Raw genomic sequence first — 17,397 nt, 5'->3', positions numbered from 1 at the left:
CCTGCACATTCTTTTCTTATAGGAAACTAAATGGGAAGTCATGTTGCTGTGAAATACAATCCACACACTCCATGTGGTATGTTTCATACATTTTCTCTAATCCTGACAACACACTGAGAAGGGAGATACTGTCCTACTTACTTTAGGGATAAGAAAACTGAAGCTCAGAGAAATAAGTGACTAGTGTGAATTCATATGGCCAATGAGTGATGGAGCCAGGATAGTCAAGCACCAGGATCTGTATCTTCCTGTTACACCACACTGTCTTTTCAAATGCTGTTTTAGGGTATATAGAATCACAGTAAGGACTTTCCGTGTAGTATTGTTCAACTGTAATGGTCCAATGTATTCATCACCAATTTGATGTTTACTTGCCATAGAGACAGAGGTGTGTGTATCTTTTCCTTAGATCATGTAGTCCAAAAGGAAGTACTGGGTATGCACTATGAAATTTTCTCATTATTCTACTATGCTGAGCACCTAGTTTTGGATACACATTCTTTTATAAATGTAAAAATCTAAAATAAACTGGGTGCGTGTGGTGGCTCACCTCATGTAATCCTAGCACTCTGAGAAGCCAATGATTGCTTGAGGCCAGGAGTGCAAGACAAGCTTAAGCAGGAGTAAGACCACATCTCCACAGAAAATAGAATAATTAGCCATGCATGGTGGCATGCACCTGTAGTCCCAGATACTTGGGAGGCTGAGGTAAGAGAATCACTTGAACTCAAGAATTTGAGGTTGCAGTGAGCTATGATGATGCCACTGGACTCTAGCCCAGGTGACAGAAGGAGATCTGTCTCAAAAAAAAAAAAAAAAAAGAAAGAAAGAAAGAAAGAAAGAAAGAAAGAAAGAAAGAAAGAAAGAAAGAAAGAAAGAAAGAATAAAGGCTAAAATAAAGTAATTTTTACTCAATGGAGGGATGTCTTCTTTCATATGGCCACTTCTACGTAAATCTGCTACTTGCATCATGGATTTATTTAATTTATTTGAGTTTTGAACTGCTTTTCTATTTCTATTAATACTAAGTAGCACCTCTATTGTACTCCTACAGAGATATTTTCAGGTAAGACTTTGGAAAGTCCTACCTAACATTAAATAACTTACTTTGGTAAGCTATTATATTGAACAATATAATTCCCTAACTGAAAGTATTTCCACATTATATGCTAGTATTTCTCACTGGGGACCTTGATATTTGCCTGGAAATTTAGCTACAAGCTTGCAGTTTTATATGAAGACTGTTTAAAAGTACATAATAAGTGGTCATTCATTTAATCTGAGAAAACATCTCTGTATTAGAGGAAAGATTAATAGGTGTTACACAAAATTTTGCATCATTTGTTATCATTTGATAGTTCTGCTACTTAGATTTATTTGCCTACATTATTAAAAGTGAAGAGAATTCAAGTTCTGTGATTCAGCTTTAAAATTTTAAATGATTGACTTTTAGTTATGGTATTTTTATTAGCCTTAATCTTTATTATAAAGCAATTTATTTTATTTTTTATTTCCCTTATTTTTATCTCTGGATTTTATTCCATCTTATATGAGGCTAATTATGTCTTTTCTTATTTATTACAAATGAGTATCATAAACCTAATTTAATATTATTTCATATCTAAGAAGGGCCAAGAGACTTACAAATCGGGGATGCAAATAGTATCAATCTCTAGGTGTATGTATTAAGGTTATTAAGTATGATATGTCTGATTTCCATAAGTACTAAGTCTGACACTTGATATCTTGACATTTCACTTTGACACTTCTTGTTTTATTTTTATTGTGAAGGTACATCCTCAATCTTTCAAACATATGTTTTGGCTTGTGATTATCTTTCACATTTTTAGATAAATTTTTGTGAAACCATGGGTAAGTCAAAAATTCGTGTTATTTTCGAGTATGCGTTCCATCATGGAACCAGTGCTGCTCAAGACAGCTCGAAATATCAATGAAGTGTTTGGGAAGGATGTGGCTAATGAATGCACAGTATGTTGGTGGTTTGAGAAGTTCTGTTCTGGTGATTTTAATCTTGAAAATGAGCCACGTGGGCGACCTGAGACCCAAGGTGGATAATGATGAGCTGAAAGCTCTAGGGGAAGCAAATCCATTTCAACCTACATGTGAATTAGCAGCATGTTTTGATGTCACTATTCCAACAATATTGGACCATTTGAAACAAATCAGCAAGGTAAAGAGGCTGGATAGATGGGTTCTGGATGAATTAAATGAGCCTCAGAAGAGAAATCATCTCAAAGCTTGCCTTTCTTTGCTGTCGCGACATAAAGGTGAACCATTTGTACACCATATTGATATGTGTGATGAGAAATGGATTCTTTTTAACAATCGCAAGCATTCAGCACATGGTTGGAGAAACATGAAGTGGTGAAACACAGTCCAAAACCAAATATTCATCAAACAAAGCTAATGGTGTCTGTTTAGTGGTCCAACACTGACGTTATCCACTACAGCTTCATGAAACCTGGCAAATCAATTACAGCGGATGTCTGCTGCAACCAACTGGATGAAATGATGAGGATGCTTTAGATTAAGCAGCCGAGACTGGTTACTAGAGACAGGCCAATCCTCTCGCAATTCAATGCTCGACCACATGTTGCACAAACAGCTCTGCTCAAACTACAACTGGATTTGGAAACTGTCATCTACCATCTTCACCAGACCTTGCACCAACTGACTATGACTTCTTCCAGGCTTTGGACCATTTCTTGCAAGGAAGAATATCTAATTCTCAACAAGCTGTGGAAAATGCCTTTTGTAATTTCATTGCCACTTCAGGCTTCTTTGCTGTTGGCATAACAAGCTACGGTTAAGATGGCAAAACTGTGTTGATAGTTTAGGCACATACTTTGATTAATTGTACTGCTTCTTGTTTGAGATGTAATAAACTACTTTTGATTCAAAGTCAGACATTTCATATTTAATGACCTAAATATTAATAGTTGTGGGGTGAGGCATGGCCATGACCGTTTGCATTAACAGGTTGTTGTGAGGTGACCTGGAATAAGCGAGGAGTTAGCAAACACCTTTGTAAAAGGGCATATATGTTAGCTGGGCTGCGCATCTTATATGTAATTCTTTAATGTATAGCAAATGATTAAATCTGTGTAAAATACTTGATGCTTGCACCTATCAGATTCAATAGTTGACCGATATTTTAAATAATTACTTTTCACATTGCTTTCTTTCCTGTTGAGTTCAGGCTCCCAAGTGTAATATCAGTTTTGACTGGGAATGAGAAAAAGCAAGTTTAGAGCAGATGTCGGCATGTTCTGCGGTGGAGGAAGGTTGAATTACCAGAGGACTATCTGAGATCTCTGGGTCTGAATCCACCCCATTCTACTGTTGTTCAGAAAAATGGAATGAGAGAAAGCCAAGCATGGGTTACTGGTGCTGATAGAAAGCAAGTAGGATTTTCTCTGTTGGGAATGGTGACATCAATTTAAAATGGGGCTGTTTTAGAATAAAAGATGTATTTGGAGGCAACATGTAAAGCATATAGTCTCTCATTTATTCATTGACAATTGAGTGCTCATTGCCTGCCTGTTTATGAAATACAGTTGGGTGGTGGTGGTGAGGGTGTATATTTGTAAGGTTATGATCTCAAATGCAAATTTTTAATAGAGACTAATTAAAAATAGATGTAGATTTAGAATGAATTAATTCAGTTATCAGATCTTAATGCCAGTTGTAAATTAAAATAACATTCTATAGATGATAATGTACTATATGCTGTTAATATTTAAGATAATCATAGGTGCTGTGTAAAAAAATATAGTTGACTGATATCACCACCATTATTAATAGAATACAATGCCCTGCATATATATTGATTTAACAGGAAAGGCCATATAATGAGAAATTCCTGAGGTTTTGGAAATAGTTTTAATTTTGTTTCCTGATAACTTTCTCCTGAGGTTAAAAGGATACAAGCATTACTTGCCTCTCAGAGAAATGAAGCAAAAAGTAAGTCAATTCTGAGTCTGACAAATTTTTAAGCAGATTGCTGTGCTGCCTGTATGCAGTGGTACCTAGAGCAAGGGTTCTTAACCTGGACTCAGTAAAATCTTAGAGGCTCACTCCATGGATGGGTAAATGCCAGGAATAATATTATGTGCAATTTGGTGTTTGTATGTGCTCGTGCATTTTTTGTTTGTTTTTAAACCAACGAATTCTATAGCTTCTATCAAATGAAATAGATCTTTTATTAATAATTTTAACCATTACCTGATTACTCATTCTAGGTTTAATGATGAATAACTCTGTGATGAGCTAACAACTTCCTCATGGCTTTTCTTTTATTTAATGGACATTAAAATTAAAATGTATTTTGAGGCTAGCATCATAACTAGTTAGTATTCATTCTCCAGCTCATTAATCATGTCAATTTTCTATATATTAATAGTAGCACAAGGTTGTTTGTTACTGGTTATTAAAGCCCTGAATTCCGGTAGTCCTTACATGTTGCATAACACAAATTTGCACTCAATAATTACTTCATGATTTATGTTCTCTAGATTGATTTTCAAAAATTTTTAAGAAGATTTTTCCTTCATATACATTTTAAAATAAATATATTTGAATTGGTACCAGTAACAAAATTATAATTAACAACAAAGGAAACAGATATCAGTGTAGGAGGCTGTCTCCATGTATAGTATATCATGAAGTTAAAGATTGTAGTTGACAATGAACTACATAAAGAGAACATTTATTAGTTTTATAATCAGTAAAAATAAAGCCAATAAAATATGTATTGTATACATATATATAATATCACAAATGTATATTGATTAAAAATGGTAATGATAGTAGAAATAATCAACATACATATATAAATATATGATATAAACATATAAACGTATAAAATAATAGTAAAACTGAAAATATTAGCTAACACGTTTTTAGGGTATATGATTAAAGGTTAAGTCAAGCACACAGAAGCCAGTCTGCATCATAATAGCATTTAATAAGAATGAGTTTACATGATATAGAGTTAGAAGGCTGGGGTGCAGAGGCCAGAGAAATGCTGCTGAAGGTTGGGGATGTCTGGAAAGGTCAGAGGTGCTGACCCTGAATATATCATCCTGAAGCTCAGAAGCAGGTGGTTCTCAAATGCTTGCCTGAAAGCTGCTGCAATTCTTTACTTATCTTTGTGCAGCTCTCACAGCTATCCCAGTGTGCAGTGGAGAATTCCACAACCTTCCTGGGAAGCTGCTGTGAATCTCTCATCTGTTCTCACATCTGCCTGCAGTCAACTCCGGAGAATAATTTCTTGTGCTTCTCTCTGCTTTCCAAATCTCCTACAAATTCCTCTCATTTGGAAACTCTAACCCACGTGATGTGAAGGGAAATAGATCCAGCCTTAGAAGAGGGTGTTAGTCAATCCATCACAGTAGTCTGCATACATCTCAAACACTTTATGAATGCTTTGCAATCATTATTTAATCTCCATGGCAACCCTATGATGTAGGTATTATGCACATTTAGTAGATGGAGTATTGAATGTTAGTAAGTAGAAAATGAATGATTCAAAAGTGTCTATTTGGTTTCAAAGCCTGGCTGTTTATTCACTGCTGTTTCCTGTATCTTCCATTGCATTTTATTTCTGTTAATAATATTATTGATATTAGTAGGTATGAATTAAATCTTCTGTTGGTGACAGCTACTCCTATTTTTGTTTGTAACTTGAAGATCTCAGATTTAGCTAACCTGTGAGTACACACAGGATCAAATTAAAATCAATCCCTGCATTTTAATCAATCCCTAAGTTTTTAGACTAAAATATCTACAACTGTTTGTTTTTTTCAGGGCAGGAGTGCTATTACCACCTTTTTGTTCTTTTAATTTATATACACCCACAGCCAAAGCCTCTCAGGGAATTTCGTGTCACAACTCTTGCACTAATGGTATGAATTGAAGATGAGCTTCCTGTCCTTCCCTGGGAGTGCTGTTCCCTAGTGGTGTTCAGCCTCCGTACCTGAAACTGGCGTGATGCTTTAGATTACTTTTTCCTTATGGTGAAGGATCCCTGTGAAACTTTCTGCAACCCGTTTCTAGCTCCTACTTGGCATTCTAGCTGCACAACTCTGTTCTTATCTCCTTAAATCCATCAGCCCCTCACTTCTATCTCTGTGTCTTTAAGTCCTAGTGGTAGAAAGAAATCAATCATTACATTGCCAGGAGCATCCTTGCAAATCTAAGGATTTAAATTTTTATGTCTGGGAAAGGAGTTTCTGTCAAATTCAAGTCCTCAAAATTATTCAAGTCCTAATGCCAATGAATACATGGATTAAGTGAAAGGCAGAATAATTTCTCTTGTAAATACACTCATTTAAAAATAGACTCTTGCCCAACTAAGATACCCAACATACACTTTTGCAAACATCAACTATTTTCCTTTTGCTTATCACCGAATTTGCCCTTTGTCTTTAATATCATATATTCATTAATGGAATATAAGTGTATCCAAAAGTAGTTCTACAATGATAATATTTTTAAAATTTAGTAGTGATTACTTGGTTTATGACTATATAATCCATCTTCTAAAGAAAATGTAGGAACACTTCAGTTTATTTTAAAAGAAACAGATACATTCAGAAATTTTTCATCCAATTTGAAAAGTAAAAATTAAAAAAAACAAAAACAAACAAACAAACAAAAAAACAACGAGATCTTCAGAGGTGTCAGGATAGAAAGTGCTGTGGCTTTAAAGCCCTATAACCTGACCTAATTTTGCTTTCTCAGAGTACTCTAGCATTCTGCAATGATAGTAATCTAGTTGATCTTTCCATTTATTTTTCTTTCCATTTTCTGGCATCATTTGTAATATATAAGTAGTTCAAATAAAATATAATACATATATTCTATAGAAGCAAAATTCAAAATGTTTTAAATTGCATTCCACAGAGGTGGGGCTCCTCAACTTTTTAAACAGTGGGCTAGTTCACTGTCCCTCAGACTGTTGGAGGGTCATTGGAGAGTGCGGTGCACATTCCACACATGCGCACTGTGGGCCCCTGACCAGTCGGCTGCTAAGCAGGACAGGCAGTGGCGCTAAAAACACCGGGCAGACAGGTGGATAAATGTCCTTGGCAGGCTGCCTGTGGCCTGCAGGGTGTAGTTTGAGGACCCCTAGAGTGAACCCTGCATTGCTTTACAATTACCTTTACACCACAGAAATGGCCTCTTTAGTTGTAACTATAATAATTGAGAATTTAAATAGCAGAAATAAATAAGACCTGTGCCAACGGTTCTTTGCTTAACCTGTTTTTCAGAATATAAAAAATATTGCATTTGTTTGATGATATTTTGCATCACAGTATATTTACTGTAAAATTCCTTTGCTCTTTTTCATTCCAACTCTGTGTTCAATCTGCACATTTTTGAGATACTCTGAATTATTTTATCCATGTCTTTAAGATCAGCTTGGAATTATGTCTTCAACAAAATCCATTTAGCCTCTGCTCAGAAAAATCTGTGTGTTTCTAGACTTAGAAATAAAACCAAATACCCCGGAGATAATCATGACAGCTTTTGCTGGGCTGAAAAATGCTTTGGTTGTTATTTATTGGTACAGTGAGGGATTCTAATTACTAATTAGAATTAGATTCTAATTACCTGTGTCAATAAACCAAGCATGTACTCATTCATTCATTCATTCATTCAGTAAACGTCTATTTAACACTATGAGCTAAGTGGAGTTCTAGACTCTAGGGGTTCAGTAAAGATCAACAAACCAGGCAAGTCCTTGCTCCTAGTACTGTGGGGGGGGGGGGAGGAGAGGCAGACAACAAACAGGTGAGCAAATATTAAACAAAATGCTTCTGGAGAGTGCTAAATGCTGTGAAGGAAATAAAATAATAAAGCAATAAAGACTTAAGAAGATTGTTTAGGGCAAGCTTCTCTAGGAAGATAATTGTTAGTGGCTAAGTGGTGACTGGTCAGCCATCTGAACATGCAAGAGAAAAGCATGCTGGGCAGAAGAAATAGACTACCATCCGCAAAATGAGATGGGCTGGGGAATTTTCAGTAACACTTTCTTTAGCACTCCTAAAATCTGATTTTTCAGGCCTGATCATTAGAACCACTGCCTCTCACGGAATCTAAGCTTAAAATGACAATGGACAGACTAGAATTCTAGGCTAAAACCAACAACATGAAATGTGACTGATAATGTAAAATGGCGCATGTAAGTTCACAAACACAATTATAAAGTAAGAATGATACTCATGAGGCTTGACAGATGTTCATCTACGAACAATCCAGGGATTCTAATTGACTGCAAAATGGAGATTGCTTTTTGCTATTCCTGACTTGAAAAACCAATGTGTAGATATTTCCCTTGGGCAAATTTCTGCTCAATTTAAGGTATCCTTAGAGGTCTGCAAGATGGAACATCCTGCTTTGCAGGTAGAGAACTCGCCTTTGCTTAACTCAGAAGGAAGAAAGGAAGGAAGGGAGGGAGAGAAGAGAGAAAGAAAGAGAAAGAGAAAATGACTCATCAGGGATTTTTGTAAAAATAAAATTCTGTATTGCTTGGAGGCTAAGACACTTTTTTGGTTTCTATGAGTTTGTAACTTATTACTTACTTCTTTTATCCCAACAATTTTCTTCATTTTGGGATATTTATATATTGTTAAGAAGGAAAAATGACATTGGTATATAAAATATATAATGAAGTTTAGCAAAAGTGTAGCTTATAATAGCATCTCTCAAAATAGTAATCTTAACAGTAATTCTTAGATTATAATTTTAAATAGAATTTAGATTAAATTTTTAGTATATTGCTGGCTAAGTATGATAATAAAAATAAATATATCTTGGTTTTGCCATACATTAGCTGTGTAACATGGGCAATTCACTTCTCTACACTTTTATTTCCTCAAAATAGGGACAATAAATTGTACTTGCCTGAAAAGATTGTTATGGGGATTAAGTTAGTTGTATATAAAGTAGTTGGAGCAGTGCCTGGCAATTGAAAGTGCTAAGTAAGTGTTTGCTATTATAGTTGCTGTTATTAGATATAAATGTGTGCTCTATTCTGCCTTCAGGAATTAATGACCAAGTTAATAACTGAGACACCTGACCAGCCAATCCCGTTTCTCATTGACCATCTTCAGTCTAAACAAGGAAGCCGTGGACAACTTCAAAGGACTTTATCTGGATCTGCAGCTCTCTGGGCAGAAAGTGAAATACCAGGTAAATGAAAAATGTATTGTGTGGTTTATTTTGGATATATGTAATGTAAAATTTTCAAAAGTCCTTTTGGTTATAAATCTAGATGGATAGTTACCTAGGGTTTCATGTATTCATCTCTGACTTTACCCAATTGAATTTGAATATATTGTAATATATTATGCTTCAAAATAGAATAAGTGTATTCCATTTTAGTATAAGTAAGATTCAGATTTGCAGGCTTGGCACGGTGGCTCATGCCTGTAACCTTACCACTCTGGGAGGCCGAGGCAGAGGATCCCTTGAGGTCAGGAGTTTGAGACCAGCCTGAGCAAGAGTGAGACCCCATCTCTACTAAAAATAGAATGAAATTAGCTGGAAAACTAAAAACATATAGAAAAAATTAGCTGGGCATGGTGGCACATGCTTTTAGTCCCAGCTACTCAGGAGGCTGAGGCAGAGGGATTGCTTAAACCCAGGAGTTTGAGGTTGCTGAGGTAGGCTGATGCCACAGCACTCCAGCCTGAGCAACAGAGTGAGACTGTCTCAAACAAACAAACAAACAAACAAACAAACAAAAAAACCAAAACCAGTTTGCATAGAAAGATTTCATTCTGTAGGTATTTAAACTAATTCTAAACTTTTTTCTTTTCTTTTTATGAAGAATTTGAATTAAATGCTTGTAGCTCATCTCTATAGAATGATAAACAGTAGATTTCTACAAAGTTACTTTTCTTCTTGCTCAGACTAATGATTATTCTCTATTTCTCCCAGCCCCAATTTTATGTGTAGTAAGGCCAACCTTAGGAAGATTCATTCATTCTTTATGTTGGGGAACCAGCCTTCCAAGTTTGTAATACCCTCGTCTCCCCATTAAACCCAGTATGGTGAGATAATTGGGTAGATTTTAATTCTATCTTTGCCTATAAAATGTTCTTCTACACACTGGTCTGGTCTGTGGTTTTGGCATTTACTATCAAAACCAAATCCCCTCATGCCCGTTGCTCGGTTAACCAGATCCTTGCCTGATTCCAATGGGAATCTGACTGATGCTTGCCTGATTCCAACGGGAATCTGACCAAATGCTTTCCTGGGATGACATCACCACTTCTTTCCTCCTCTTCATGCTCTATGGGATTCCATGAAAGAATGTTAGTCGTCTTTGGCTGTATTCTTCTATGAGTGCCTTCTTGAGACCATGTTACAAAGCCATGCTACAGTAGGTAAAGGTAGGGTATCCCCTGAGGGATGTGGATATTTCTGGTATCACTTATCCATACAGAAGTTGTTCTCATCATATAGGAAACTATAATATGAGCTTTTGGCATACAAAAGAGGGAACTCAGTTTTTCTCGGCCTTACTTTCTTGGGCTTAAATTCTAAGTAGGGTGGGTATGGCATGAGCTTTGGTTTGTAGATGCTAAGATGGCACCCACCACATGAAAGGAGATCAGATGAGCCCACTTAAGCTCATGTGAGCCCATATATTATAAATCATAGTATCTGGAGAGACTTTTATATTAAACTTTGCATTTTAAATTAGTACACATTTAGTATCTCAGTGGTCGTGTGTCAGAAGTCTATGCATGGCTTAGCTGAGTCTTCTGTTCAGTCTCACAAGTTGCAAAATCATGATATTGGTTGAGTTGCCTTCTTATCTGAAGGTTAGACTAGGACTCCGCTTTCAAGCTCATTTGAGTTATTGGCAGAATTAATTTCTTTTAGTTACTCTCGGTTCCTAGATGTAACCCAGAGTTCCTTGCCATGTGACTGTCTCACATCATGGCAGCCCACTTCTTTAAGGCAGGCAAGAGCATTTTTCTTATCCAGGTTTGCGAAGATGGAGTGTGATATAATAGAATGTAATAATTACATTGGAATTTCATCACCTTTGCCATATTCTGTTATGCAAAGCAAGTCTGAGGCCTCTCTGCACTCAAGGGGAGTTGATAATGGAGTAACACCAGGGGACAGGGATGCTGGTTAAGAATGACCACATCGTTACTCCATCAGTTCTCTTAAAGAGTTCCTATTGGTGAATTTTAGTTTCTTCTGGGGCATCTCAGTAGATAATTGCAGCAGGCAATTGGATGTGAATCTAAAGCTTTGGGATGAGTCAAGGTAAGAGTCCCAGATGTGGCTTTCAATATTATACAGATAATCATGACAGTGAAAGAATGGGAAGATGTGGTCAAATTTGTAGATAGAGTATGGGATGGCCTGGGAGAAGGCAAGTGTGAGATGATTCTGGAAGCCCTAAATTTTGTCCCTATATTAAGACATGAAGGTATTTGTTGAAGACAAGAGGGTTGGGGGTCAGATAGGGAAGATTGAAGTGAGTGGCACCCATTATGAAAAGTCACCAAGAGAAAGGAAAAAAGAATTGGCAAAGGAAAATAAAAATGATTGTCAAGCAGTTCTGGGTCCTACCTGAAGTTGAAGACATGAATTAATTATTATTAATTAATCATGGAAAGCACCAGCAAGATTGTGATTTTTCTCTACCAGCATCCAAAAGTTCCGAGTAGGGAGAGAGAAAACAGTTGGAGGGACCGATCAAGCACAGGTGATCAAGCACAAGATCTGCTCTGAGAAGTAGTGAGCAAGGGCAGGAAGAGATTTAGACATAGAAAGCCAATCAAAGAGTTCAAAACTTTTAGGAGGTCAATGCAGTGAAACTATGAGGGATGCAGAAGGATACAAACTGTGCTGAGAGATTGTGATTATTTGAGATCAAGATGTTTGAGGTGGAATGATTCCAGATGATGAAGAAAATGTATGGCAGGAAGGAGAAGAAGGGCATAGACTATTCTTAAATGTAAATATAACTGAAGAGGTTATAATGTGGGTGGTAGTAAATGAACCAGTTTAAACCTTGACTGTGAGTTATTTGTGTTGGTGCATCTTCTAATTAGCTAGAAAGTGTCTTAATATTCAAAGTACATGGGTATCACACTTTCTGTAAGTATCTGAAGATGTCCTCTTGTTACCTTTAAATGTATCTAGCAACTTGGGGTATGACATTTTCTCTTCAAAAGTCTGTCATTTAATATTGTGGTGTAAGACATTGTATTTTGCTTTCTTTCTTTATGGACTCATTTCTCAGGAGGTTTATTAAGTGAAGTAGGTTCTTCGTGTCACCAGTTCAATTTTCTATAGTATCAGTTTTCTTCCTAGCTTTGAACACAAATTTAAATCCTGGTATTACATTTCAGTTTCCTGTCAGTACTTCCTTATCTTCTTTTTTTTTTTTTAATTTCTGTATGCAGTTACATTTTTAATCATAGAGTGGTTAGACAATCTCCTATCTAATTTCTTTTTGTTTCATAGAATCCGTTTTTCTTTATTTTTGTTGAGAAAACAAAATAGTGATGTTCCAACATTTAGCAGTTTTTTCATTACAAATATTTTTTAAAACTATTATTTCTTCTGCATCTTGAACGCTATATTCTTGTTTTTTATATTAAATTTTCTTAAAATGACATTTTGCTATTTATTTAAACTTAAATGTTCTATCTGGTTCTAGGTTTGTCAATAAATTGTGTTGGTGGACTCCTCTTTGTCCCCTCTCCACATAGCTTGGAACTATTTGGATTCTTTTCAAAATTTTGCAGAGGTGAAATCATAGCTGCTATTAAAACTGTGTAACTCCATGTAATGTGTAATGATGTCTATTTGGCATTTGTAAGTGTGTGGCCAGACTCATAAGGCCAGGCTTATGAGTCATCCACAAAGCTAAAATGGTTAGCTGGTAAATTAAGACAACAAGGCAGAAAGAAACTCTAAGGACTGCCACATAAATGAGAGGAATGGAAGATGAATAAGGAATAAATAAGCTGAAGAAAGAGTAGTCAGGTGATATGGGGATGAGGAAAATGTAATAGCCTTCAATAAAAGAAAGTAAAACTCCACAAATATTTATCTGCATGAAAACACGAAATTCTTGAAAAAGAAGTCAAGAGGGATGAACTCTTAGAAAGATCTTTTAATTTGGGAATTAATATGACATTGACTACCTCTGAAAGGGAACTGTAATAAAGTTGGTTAAATTGAATTAATCTTTCTTGAATAGAAGAGAAATTGATTTAGGTGAATATCAATGATTTTATGTGTAATAATGGATGAGGTAGCATCAAGTGAGTGAAATTTACTTACATGTGTGATTGTTTTTATTTACAACAGAATACAAATGCAATGCTTTCTTTCATGACACTCATTCATAGAATATTATTTTAATCAATGAGAATACATGCCTTAAAAAGCCTTTCAAATAGTTTCACCATTTTACATGATATAATTTTATTCATATACAAACTGATTCATACCAGGTTCAAAACTCTAATTTACAGATGAAATTAAACAAGGTATATTCTTGTATGCTTATGTAATATTTGATATGAGGTGACCTATAGTTTTTGCCAAATATATTTAATGAGATCATGGATTTGATTTTTAATCAATTTTGGAATCAATTTATTGAGTTTTTTATATATATTTTGTTTTAACAGAACCTAAAGGAACCAGAAGGGATTTCAGAAGCTATGATAAACCTTGGCAATTAAATGCAAAGAAACCTAAAAAATCAAAAAGTGACCTTGCTGTGTCTAATATTTCTCCATCATCACCGGACTCCAAATCATGTAAGAAAGTTTGTTATTAGAATGCTATTCAATGTATCTAAGTCTGTTTTATTAAGGAAATGAAGAAAAGGTAGTAATTGAAGCCCAACTTTTCATCTTATATTTCTGGCTATTAATCCTAATTAATTTCATGTTCATTTCATTGATCTTTACTTATATATATCTGCTCCATCACTTATATTTTCAAAAATGTGTAATTGATTTAAACCTTTTTGAGTATAATATTCTTTGAAATTACATAGAGTAGTTCCCTTGTCTCTTATGACTAGTGGCAGCATTATATCACATTCAAAATAGCACATAATGTATATTTAATAAAATACATAACAGCAAATTAAATCTTTTACAGCAGAAGGAGATTTCTGTTCAAAAAATTTAACAAAAAATTTAAAAGATCCTTCATCTAGGATCTCCCTGAAGTCTACTCATTCTTTGCGAATGAAGCCTCTGTATTTATTTTGTTCCCTACCACCCAGGCATCGCTTCTCTGTGTATGGCCCACTGCCTTGGTAGCTGCTGGGTTTCCCCAGTGGTCTGCTACCACCATATACCTGTAAACATGTCAGAAACCTCAGCAGCCTGTAGCAAGTCACAGTTATTCTTAGAAGAAGAGAGCTTGCAAGCTGTTCTTACACATCAACTCCTTGTGCTTGTGAATGTGTACTTTTGAAATGAACTGTACAAAAAAAAATTCCTTATGCTTGTTACAGAGTGAGATGTTTGATTTTAATTTCCACAGAGAAAGGAGTAGGCAGGAAATATTTATCTTTGTTTGGAAATATTTGAAAAACCACTATATGCTAACTGGAATCTGAATCTGGGTCATTTCTGAAAGCAACTAAAATTAATTCTGTGAGTGTCTTTATTTACAGAGTGGTACTCACAAAAAGTATTGTGTTAACCACACTAAGTTATTGTCAGAATTATATGAAATATTACAAACTTCAAATGTTCTTTAGAAATTATGATTACAACCAAATTATCCTGCTTTATCAGTTTGGTGTATAAAATTAGGTCCCAACAGTTAAAAAATATACAAGTTTAAAATTTGTGGAGATTCATAACAATATACTCAGTCACAACCAACACAGTGGCTGGTTCCATTAATGTGTGCTAAATGATAAAAAAAAGAATAAAGGAAGAAATAAAAAATGAAATGAGTTAGGTCTCAGTCTCCCTTTTCATCATGGAGATATCTGTCTCTCCCCTTCTCCTTCTCTGTGTTCTCTTTCTTTTCTGTATCTCTTTCTTTTAGAATGATAAATCCATAACCCTAGGGGATTACAAAATTATGGGGTCATTTTTGGTTTTAATCACTCACATTGATGGGAGAATGCCAAAAGGTTCATTCTACATGTCCTGTGCTCTTTGTAGGATGTGATCTAGCCCCAGGGCATTGCTCCCAGTCTGGCATCTAATGATCTCCCTTTCTACTCAGGTAACCTACTTTCGACCTCTAGTTCCACCAGACTGTTAACAAGCTTTTTAAAGCAAAAATAATAACAAAATAGCATGGTTGTTTTTAAAACTACCATATGTAGAGTTAATATATACAATAATAAGAATACAATAGATCTAGGGTTATTCATTGGAAATACATTGTCAAAACATATTAAATTGCTTCTGAAATAATAAAATATCTTTTGAACATAGACTGTGATACATTTATCATCTATAATCACCACAACAAAACAGGACAGAATTCTTAACTAAAAAATTAGTTGATGCATTAAAATGAGATGTGAAAAAAAAGTATTTATCCTCCTAAAACAAATGCAGGAAAAAAAGCAGAAACAAAGAACAGATTCGAAAAATAAAAATCAAATGCCAGTATTGTAGGCTGAAATATAAACATGTCAATAATTATAATAAATATAAATGTAATAAACATCCCAATGAAAGCAAATATTATGCCAGATAAAGAATGTAGATTTTTTAAAAAATAAGAAACACGCTTTAAATATACAGACACAAACAGTTTGAAACACTAAGCATAAAGAAGCCTCTAAGACTAAAGTAATATCAGACCAAGTAGAATTCAAGAAGGATATTACCAGAGATAAAAAGACCATGTCATAATGATAAAAGGTCGTTTAATCAAAAAGACAGAGGAATACTGAAGAAGTATGCACCCACAAACAAAGTTCTCAATTACGTGATACAAAAATTTACACAATTAAAGGGAACTGTAAACAGAATAAGTGGACAAAAAAATCAGTAAGGATATGGGAGATTTGAACAATGCTATTAACCACTTTGAGTTAATTTACCTTTTTTGAAACTATGCCCAACAAAGTTAGACATTCATATGGAAAAAACTCCATAACTTTGATGCTTACCCTTAAAGGCAAAGAATTTTAAGAGATGTTCCAGTTACTATGGATCTATAACAAATCACCCCAAGACTTTTTCTTTTAGGTAAAATTAACACTAAATTAACCATTCTACATTGTACGATGGCATTTAATACATTCACGATATTGTGTTACCTGGTCTTTACCCCTATCTAGCTTGAAAACATTTTCATTACCCCAAAAGGAAACTGTGTACCAAATAATCAGTCACTCAACATCCCCACTTCCCACCCTAACCTGGCAACTTGCTTTCTGTCTCTATAAATTTATCTGTTCTGGGTACAGGCATACCTTGGAGAAATTGTGGATTTGGTTTCAGAACTGCAATAAAGCGAATATTGCAAAATAAGTTACATAATTTTTTTTGCTTTCTCGGTGCATATAAAAGTTATGTTTATGCTATACTGTAGTCTGTTAAGTGTGCAACAGCATTATGTTTAAAAAAATTGTACATACTTTAATTTAAAAATATAGTATTGCTAAAAAATGCTAACCATCATCTGAGCCTTCAGCAAATTATAATCTTTTTGCTGGTGGAGAGTCTTGCCTCAATGCTGATGGCAGCTGACTGATCAGGGTGGTGGTTGCTAAAGGTTGGGATGGCTGTGGGAATTTCTTAAAATAGGGCAATAATGAAGTTTGCTGTATCGATTGACTCTTCCTTTCATGAAAGATTTCTCAGTGGCATATGATGCTGTTTGACAGCATTTTACCCACAGTAGAACTTCTTTCAAAGTTGCAGTTAATCCTCTCAAGCCCTGCCACTGCCTTATCAACTAAGTTTGTATAATATCCTAAATCCTTTGTTGTCATTTCAACAATGTTCATAGAATCTTCACCAGGAGTAGATTCCATCTCCAGAAACCACTTTCTTTGCTCATCCATAAGAAGAAACTCCTCATTCTTTCAAGTTGTATCATGAGATTACTGTGATTCAGTCCCATCTTCAGGCTCCACTTCTACTTTTAGTTTTCTTCCTATTTGTACCACATTTGCAGTTACTTCTTTCACTGAAGTCCTGAACCCCTCTAAGTCATCCAAGAGGGTTGGAATCAACTTCTTCCAAACTTGTACCACATTTGCAGTTACTTCTTTCACTGAAGTCCTGAACCCCTCTAAGTCATCCAAGAGGGTTGGAATCAACTTCTTCCAAACTCCCGTTAATGTTGATGTTTTGACCTCCTCCCATGTATCACAAATGTTCTCCA

At 35.1% G+C, this 17,397-nt stretch overlaps 1 protein-coding gene across 1 annotated transcript in view; it reads left to right on the top strand.

Annotated features, from left to right (window-relative positions):
- C7H8orf34 (chromosome 7 C8orf34 homolog) overlaps positions 1–17,397 on the top strand; it is a 349,392-nt gene that overhangs the window by 68,607 nt on the left and 263,388 nt on the right. The window contains exons 2-3 of the mRNA XM_012739907.3: positions 9,072–9,219; positions 13,704–13,835. Coding sequence (XP_012595361.3) covers positions 9,072–9,219; positions 13,704–13,835 — 280 coding nt within the window. The remainder of the gene's footprint in view (positions 1–9,071; positions 9,220–13,703; positions 13,836–17,397) is intronic.

This window comes from Microcebus murinus, chromosome 7, assembly GCF_040939455.1.
Source record: "Microcebus murinus isolate Inina chromosome 7, M.murinus_Inina_mat1.0, whole genome shotgun sequence".
Lineage (NCBI taxonomy): Eukaryota > Metazoa > Chordata > Mammalia > Primates > Cheirogaleidae > Microcebus > Microcebus murinus.
This window is presented reverse-complemented; position numbering and strand designations above follow the sequence as displayed.